Source organism: Canis lupus, chromosome 1 (genome assembly GCF_003254725.2).
Source record: "Canis lupus dingo isolate Sandy chromosome 1, ASM325472v2, whole genome shotgun sequence".
NCBI lineage: Eukaryota > Metazoa > Chordata > Mammalia > Carnivora > Canidae > Canis > Canis lupus.
This window is the reverse complement of record NC_064243.1, coordinates 19067104-19076122: the sequence shown is the minus strand read 5'-3', so window position 1 is coordinate 19076122 and position 9019 is coordinate 19067104. Positions and strand designations below refer to the sequence as shown.

At 33.3% G+C, this 9019-nt stretch overlaps 1 protein-coding gene across 3 annotated transcripts in view; it reads right to left on the bottom strand.

Annotated features, from left to right (window-relative positions):
- Positions 1-1446: 1446 nt before the first annotated feature.
- TXNL1 (thioredoxin like 1) overlaps positions 1447-9019 on the bottom strand; it is a 32785-nt gene continuing 25212 nt past the window's right edge. For 2 of the 3 annotated variants that reach the window (XM_025422178.3, XM_025422180.3), the window contains 3 exons: positions 8085-8189; positions 3057-3099; positions 1447-1682 (listed from right to left, as the gene is read on the bottom strand). In XM_025422178.3, the coding sequence (XP_025277963.1) occupies positions 3061-3099; positions 8085-8189 (144 nt within the window). In that variant the 3' untranslated portion in view covers positions 1447-1682; positions 3057-3060. The remainder of the gene's footprint in view (positions 1683-3056; positions 3100-8084; positions 8190-9019) is intronic. The other variant, XM_025422179.3, reaches the window with a different exon arrangement.

The window sequence follows — 9019 nt, the reverse complement described above, 5'->3', positions numbered from 1 at the left end:
CTGTTTTAGGAGAAAACAGCATTTCAGCTTGGTGATTTAAGTAATATCAACTATGTATGTTTATTTGTAAAATTTCCCATAGTGAAACATGTTATAGTTACCTATAAACATTCACTTTCACTATTTACAATTTTGAGTAATCATGGAATGTTTGTATAATGCAACCAGTTGTTATAGAAAAGTCACATAAACAATATAAATCTGATACCCAATCCTTTATACATACGAAATTACTTTCACTTGGTTTTCAAACTGTCAAGTATAAATAGGATAAGGTCAGCAATACTTGAGATGAGGCACTTTAACAATTACCCAAAAAGGTTAAGTGTACAAAAGTGTAAAACAAAACTCTTGATATTAATCATACCCCTAACTTCAGACGTGATTAATCTGAGATGGTCTATATTAAGGAATGTTATGAACTCTTATTTCTTGCCCTTCCCCCTCCATTTGACCCAAGGCAAGTAACTATGAAATACGTAAGTATATAGACATCATCACAGGCTAGTTAATGTGCTCACATAGAAAGGAACTAAACACCATGTATTGACACTAAGGGTTTTAGAAAGTGACTATTTTAACACAAATACTTCTGCATAATTTTTTCCCATAAACATGTACAAATGTATTGGTCTCCCAAAGGCAAAAATGCTATCTCAACCATATTCCTAGACAAAAATGCCCTCAAAGGTGTTAAGTGAATCAAAACTAATAGTCTGTGTACTCTTTTCAAACACTGAATTTCTAATATTCAGAGAAATTAAAATTAAATTTTAAAAATAGAAAAATGAAAAAATTAAATTTACCAATACTTTCTAGATTACTTTTAATATTTAAAAAACTAATAATGAATATTTTGTTTTGCTAGCCTTTTGTGAAATACCTTTCATCATATAATTTGGCCAATTCATTTTTAACCTTAAATCATGTTCTCTGTAATATTAACGTTGCATCTTTTGGTAGTTAATAAATACTTGATTAAAAAATGTTAATTACTATTGCTGCATTAATTCACAATACTGTCTTTTCCCCCATGGTCAGATTTCAACAGTAAAGAAAACAGCAGACTCAATTTTTTAAAGGTCATCCAGAAGGAATTAAAATCTGTGGTTCCATTAACAGTTTTAAGTGAGAACAGTTAAATTCTCATTAAACTTGTTTATTTCTGGTAGATTATAATTTGAGTAATTTCTATAGCCCAGATACCCAAATGTTTAATAAACATATGGGTTAGCACTCATCTTAACATACTTAGCTGTTCCAAGTCCATTTCTGTGTGTGTATAGAGCACACACGCACTTCTTAATTCCCTAAAACAGTCTTGCTCCCCTAAAGAGAAAAACTGGCTTTTAATATGCTACCAGACACATAAGTCTCTTCTAAAATCAGAAGTGGGCCAATTTTCAAATAAATGAAGAAGAGAAAATAGTTATTAGAATGACAAAATTTAAGCTTGGCAAAAGTAGTGACTTTTATTTACAACTGCATGTATCAAGATTACAATAAAAACACTAGTGATACCATCCGAACAAAAGCAATGATTTATTGGTAATGGCAATGAATGGAATATTGACAGTCTCTGATGAGAATCAAGCAATTATCCAGGAGCTGTAGATCTGATTGCATTATGGTCTTCCAGTGTCTTTTGTACCTTAGTGGCTTTCTCCTTTTTTGCCAACTACCTAGAAAAACAAAAATAACTTTACATGTACATCTTATTTATTTAGAAATATGTGTTACTTTCAAAATAATATTATTAATTGGTAATCATCTTTAAAGCCTGGCATTAATTTTTATCCCCCCCCCCCTTTTTTTTGGGCATGCAGTATATATTTTCACTGTTGAAACTAACTGTGACCTTCCCTTTCCTCCCAGCCTCAAGGAATTAAAAATAAAACACATGCAGGCTATTTTTGGTTTCCCACACTGTTTAAAGGAAAAGTAATGCAATTTTTCAAAACAAGGTTGACAGTTTAGAGAAGTTAATAAAAGGATGATGCTATATGAGTGAAATATATTTGGCAAACTATTTTTAGGCAATTAGAAATCAAATGTCGATCACAAAATACCCTAGAATTAAAAGAGAATGCTAAACTTATGTCTAAATGCCCAAGATGACAGGTTTCTAGACTTTTCTCTCAATATGCAGATATGTAATGAAAAGAGATTAAAAATGACTAATTTTGCGTATTTTCTTTTTTAAAAAAACATAAAGAATAAATCTTGTTTCTGTCAACGATTAGAAATATTCTCCATTGGAGGGCTTTAAAAATGTCCTACTTGGTATAAACGTGGCAGCATAAAAATGTAAGAATACACTTGGTTTCTACCAACAGTGCTAGAAAACAAATCCTCTGTAGGAAGGTTCTACAACTATGTTTTAAGCAAATAATTTACTAAAACCTGACGTTTATCATTAGACAATATATTCTCACAGCAGAAATGCCTCTAAAGAAATCTACCTGCAAGCTATAGAATATATATTTGTATACAAAAAGACTTCTATGTACATTTGTAAATGTAACTTTCATATTTTAACAGATTCTGTTCCAAATGGTAGTCTGAATCAAACAAAACTCATAAAGGTCTTCAGTACATGTCGGGTCTAAAACAGAACATGGCCGGGTCAACATCATTCATGAGAGAAGATTATAAAAACCCTTCCACTTAATTCCCAATCACATGTCAGGCATGCTGTTTTCCCAACCTTGAGGAAAACCAGTTTCATTACTTTAAAAGATCTCCTCTCTACTCTACAGAAACTATGTGTTAGAAAGCCCCAAAAGCCAGAAAGTTGCTAAAGAGATAGTTTCATAAAAATATACAAATAAGAGTAAAATATTCAGGGCTTAAGAGCCTTCTTAAGAAAGAAGGGGAGGCAGTAGTATTTGTATCACTAATGAATTTAAGCAGATACAGATTGAAAGCATTATTGATCATTATTATCACTTGGGAACACACAAAACACAGAGCTATTAGATAAAGCAAAAAACAAAAACTAATATTAAAAATTAAAATTTTAGCAGATGTGATACAGAAGACACAAGTCTGCATACTGTTTCACAGGTTGATAACTCTCAACTTTCCAATGTGTACTCTCTGTAAAAAAGAAGAAATTCAGCATTCCAATATGGATGTTCTCATCCCAAACATTTTAAAGAAACTATTTTATTCATTTTTAAGTGTTTATATTACACCTCAAACAATAGTCTAGGTACATCAAAATTAGGTGTCAAAAATATTTATTCAGTAAAGAGTCCATTGATCTTCCATGTTAAGAGTTTAACCCAACCTAACATTCAGTCCGTCTTTCAATGCCTTGAGCTCACTTGGGTAGGCAAAGCAGAGGACGTGCCCATAATTAATCAGCAAAAAGACTTTGGGGTGGGCACCTGGGTGGCTCAGTTGGTTAAGCATCTGCCTTCGGTTCAGGTCATGATCTCAGGGTTCTGGGATGGAGTCCTGCATCAGGCTCCCAGCTCAGCAGGGAGTCTGCTTCTCCCTCCACCCCTCCCCCCTGCTCGTACACACTCTTTCGTGCTCTCAAATAAATAAAATCTTAAAAAAAAAAAAAAAAAGACTCTGGGGCTGCAGTTCCATTGAGAAAAGAAAATCCATGTCTCTTAACTGCGGCCTAATCAATATACCATACTAGTTCTAGTATAAAAGACGTTGATGAAATTGTTCATATATGATTTCCAAAATGATTCTGTAATTCCCAAAAAATAAAATTTAAACTTTAGATTGGATTAAAACATCCAACTAGTTAAGTCTAAAAGCATTTACAACAACATTTTATTGCAATATGATTTCTCAAAATATAGTACCAAAAATGAAACATGAGATAGGAGAAAGTGAGAAAATAAAAGTCAGGGAGCAACATGGTCTGATAATGAAATTAAAGCACCTAGTTGCAAGCCCAAAATAAAAAGCAAACCAAAACAAAATGCCAACCGAGACACACAGCTAGAATAAGATCTGAAGAAAGAGATGGTTGAGGAAATCTAGGTAACAAGGCTGATCCAGATGATAGAAGCTGGAGACATCTTGCACCAACAATGGCGAGAACATGGGAAGGGTGAGAGCAGACAGGTGCTAGATGAGCAGAGAAGCAAGGAGGGGAGTAGAGTGAGATAAGGTCAATCTTTATATTACTTCATTTTAAAAAATCTTCTGTTTTTAGTTCATTTGAGTTGCATTAAAAAAGCTGAAAAATAAACAGACAGAAATGTTACAAAAATAGCTGATACGGTGAATGGCCAGTTTAGAAAAGTCTGTTTTTATTACAGTGATGAAAATCTGCTCTGCTTTTCACATGCACCTCATTCCCCAAGAAGCAAGAGCCTCTTCAATTTGGCTCATATGTGTATACTTGTAGGTTATTACTTTTTTATTAAAATAAAGCAATCCATATAAAGAGCACATTTTAGCAAAGAAAATATCGACTTCCAATTAAGATGGCAAGCTTTTCATGCTGCAACACAAAGACTCCATTTACAACAACAAAGAGCCTAAATGTATATTATAATCTGTGCACAACACCTATAATAGGCAAGAACAGACAAGTGGGAGGTGTGTTCTGGTCTACGAGGTCTTAAAAGTATAACCTTTAAAGTTAGAATAGCATGCACGGAGGTCTAAGATTTCTATCCACATCCAAGGTTCATTAGCATTACCTTAGCTTCTGTCATCTTAGTGACATAAGGAGAAGATCAATGATACTCTGAAAACTAAAATTATCTAGAAACAACTCACACAATATAAAAATGTGAACTGAAAATGCAAAACAATTCTATTTTATCATTCTTTAAACCATTTTTTACAGCTTTCTTCATTACACAACGAGGTATCAAAGCATTGCCCTCTGAGCTGATAAAATACATGCCAAATCTATTTTGAAATTTTAAATTCTAATTCCTTTGAAATTCAGACTGATTAAATAAAGTCCTGCACCTTCCCATTTCATGCCTATGGAAAATTCCTATTTTCCCTTCTACCTGGAGTGCCCACTGCTATCTTTTCCTTCACTGCTATCCATTTCGACTCCCAAAGTTTAGTTCAAGACCCTCCCCAAAACATTCTCGTCCTCTCCCAGCCATTTTTGGGAAGAATTAAGTATCTATTGCTGGGCTAGGAAAGCATGAAAATACCCTCTAGAGGAAGAGACTTTAACTAAACTTTGATCAACTTTCCATATGTTTATATATTATCTTTTAAGAATATAAACTTGCTATACAAAGGGATTATACATCTAGCATAATACTACAGAGACAACAAGTACCACACCATGTAACTATTATTTCCTTTTTTAGAAACCAAATTCATTTATAATTTTTAATAAGCGACTCTATCTATACAAAATCTAAACTGGCCAATTTCAGTTAAACATAAAAAATTTTTTATTGCAATTTGCCTACACTGATGTTGTTGACTTAGCTGAATGCAAAAAGCACTGAAGTATTAGGGGTTTTTTTGTTTTTAGCTTACTTTTGAGGAACAATTCAATCAATGAATGACATAAGTCTCATTAAAAAGAAATTAAATGTAAATTAAAAAGAAATGCAATGTAATATTAACATACATAAAATCTCTGAAACCCCCCCCCCAAAAAAATCATTGAACCCATTCAAATTTATCAAACATTAAAAGCAAGGGACTAGCACCAAGAAAGGAGTCCATGATAGTATTAAATTATTCCCAAAGCGCTTCTCAGTGTGGTCTAGGCCAGGGGTCCTTGAGGTCCTTTCTGGGAGTATTCAAAACTCTTTTCATAATAATGCTAAATTGCTATTTCTTAACTCTCACTATCTCACAGGTGTTCAATGGAGTTTTCCAGAGGCTACATGATCTGTGATAGCAAATTTGACTGAATGTAGAAGCAGGCATGAGAATGAGAGGGTTCTATTAAGTTAGAGAGCATAACAATTTGTAAAGCAAAAACAATGCTCTTCTTGATAAATTGGTCTTGATGTGGGGGAAATATGTATTTTAATTTAAAAATATTATCTATGTTAACATATAATGAGTTTATTATTTATAAATAATTTGAAATTTTTCGGTTTCAGTTTCTTAAAGGGTAAATATTAAATAAATATACCCTACATTAACAAAATCTCTTTTTTGCCCTCAATAATATTAAATAGTGTAAAAGGGTCCTAAAACTAAAAAGTTTGAGAACTATTGCTCTATAGCAGTGTTAACTAAAATTTAAAAAGTATTTAGTTAAATGATACATAGCCAATGTACTAAACAAACACAAATATTCCCAAGCAAGAAAAGTCTAACATCTCTGCTAACCTAAAGATAGTCCAGGAAAGGTAGTTTGGTAAGTAAAAGAGAGAGAAACTAGGCCAGAAGGCATAGGAAAGGGAGGATGTTAAAACCAAAAAGGTGGAGACAGATTCTTCGATGGATGATCATTAATGCATATTAGAAAAGCTGACTGAATGGCAGGCTGGTAAGAAAATGGCCAAGATGGAGCAGTGGTCATAGAGAAAAATGGAAACCAAATAGCACGAGCAGAGGTGAGAAGCAGGGAACCTGAGCTGAAATTAATGAATGGTATAGAGCTTAGAGTAGATCCTATGAAGGAATTCAGCTAAAAACAAACTATGCAAGGCAGTTGAAGCCAAATCCAATGACATTTAATTCAAACAGGTAATATAACAAAGCAGGCAGCCCAAACTTCTTTGGTGCTCACACAGTTGCCCGGTACAGCATATCCCATTACATAAAAATGTAGATGTTTAATCTCTGTTTCTTCTGACCTGTCATTATACATGTCAGATATTTGACAAAACAAATCTAAATACGTAATTGTCCTACAGTTCCCAAAAGTTAAGAATGAGACAGGAAGTCACTGTAGTTCAAAAATGAGCAGTTAAAATACCTATAGTCAAGGTTATCAATTCTGCTAAAAGCCAGCATACAATTTTATAAGCTCATCCACGGTTATGCAATTTTATGAATTTTTTTGTAACTGAATTATAATGAGATCTGTAGATACTACCAAAAAGAATAAAGAGTTTTCAGGATGCTCCATGGCTTCAGTTTCCTACCAAGCAGGGGTCTAACTGTTCAGCTGGGTGCCTCTTCCTCCAGACCCTAAGGAAACTTTCTCCCAAATAATCATCTCCAGTTTTAGACTGACTGCCAAAGGCAGCCATCAGAAACACAGCCACACCTACATTCCCCGTGCTGCTGCATGTTTAACCTGGGTACAGCAACTGGGTTCTGCATGGGGGAAGCTCCTGCTAACATTTCCATGATCTGTGGTTGCACTACTTTACAAGTCTCCCTAAGGAACTGTGACCAAGGAGCAGCTGTTCCATGAAGGTACAAAATGTCCTCATTTCTAAGGTTCTCTTTGATCTTATAAATTCTCTGCAACCCTTAGGACTGTGTCTACAAAACAAAACAAAAACGTACATATACATACATATACATAATCCACCTGTTCACTGAAAATGTGCAACGTGGTCCTTAAGCACACAGACATGGTTTAAAGGCATCTCAGTGCAGTAAAACTGAACCCATTCATTTTGATTTAAAATTATTCGTGTGATTTTAAATGTTTTCCTTGGAAACAATCAAAATCTTAATATCAGCAAAATTCTTAAAATTCATTAATAGTAATGATTTTAACTTATTCCTATTTTGACATTATTCCTAACTGCTTTCTATAACCAAACAATTATTTAGTTAAATTACTTTCCTTTTATCTATCTTTCACTTCACTATAGGCAAGGATTTTTTTTTTTTTTAATTGAAGTACAACTGACATACAATGTTATATTAGTTCCAGTTGTACAACATACTGATTCAACAATTCTGGGCATTATACTGTGCTCACCAAGTAAATATTTTTACCCTGTTATTTGGATACCATTTATTAATAGACACTGTACCAGTACTTATTTTTATTAGAAACTGTCTTTCGTTGGACATCTAAAAATATTATTAGGAGAACTATTGCCCTAGTTGAACCTAAAATTTCATGACATGGTATGATTTTGATTTTTAAGAAATTATTTCTTTAAAATTATATTTTTACTTTCCCTAAATACCATTTAAAACAAACTTACTCGTTTGAAGTCATTCATATTGGTTGCCTGGACTGGAGTACCAATAAAAGTAAAATATGAAATTCTTGTTGTTTCTTCTTCACCTTGATTGGACTGAACAAATATCTATACCCCCCCCCCCATCAAAAGAAAAAAAAGAAAGAAAGAAAGAATTTTTACATTAATGATTGTTCTTTTTTTCATAAACTGATTTTGTTAGATTATTAATAAAAATGTCTTCCATTCTTTGTAAGGATTAACCCAAACTACATTTAGTCTACCACTGCTATAGGACTATTAATTCCACTGTGGGCCCTGCTGTCTTCACATTCTCCAGGATGTCATGGCAAGACACCCACCAACACAAGTTCAGGATAATTCAGTGTGAGGGTGTGGAGGGGTCACAACTAAATTCCTTACAAAGAATGCTGAACAAGTATGAAATTCATTACAGTGGGCAGACCACTGCTGAAATTTTATTATAATTGGTTTTTGACAGAAGAAAGCCTCTGCACTTCTTTGTTTCTGATAATCATTCATTCATTCAATTTCCTAAAATACTAAAAGAAAAAATAGTATTGGAAATCAGCTCCTAAAACTATATCATAGCCGGCATATTTCTTTAAGCTTGACTCTATACTTTCTAGGTAGAAACTCTGCTCACATGTTAGTAGACAACAGCTTACTTACAGATCCTTTTTCAATATACTGGATTTTTTATATGCTTTAAAAAACAACAATGCAATACTCTAGATGCTGTTAATTTAAGAATACTGCCTCTCTTGATTTAGAAGACATACTTCTTTTTGTTCTCTGATTGCATTAAATCAGTTTTTGGTGTTTTTATAGGTAAGCACAGATTCACCTCAAACTAAGCTTACTAAAATTTCCGAGTCTGTAATAGGTAGAACCAGCTCTCCATTTATTTGTAATGCTCTTTGAAAATTAACACAAGT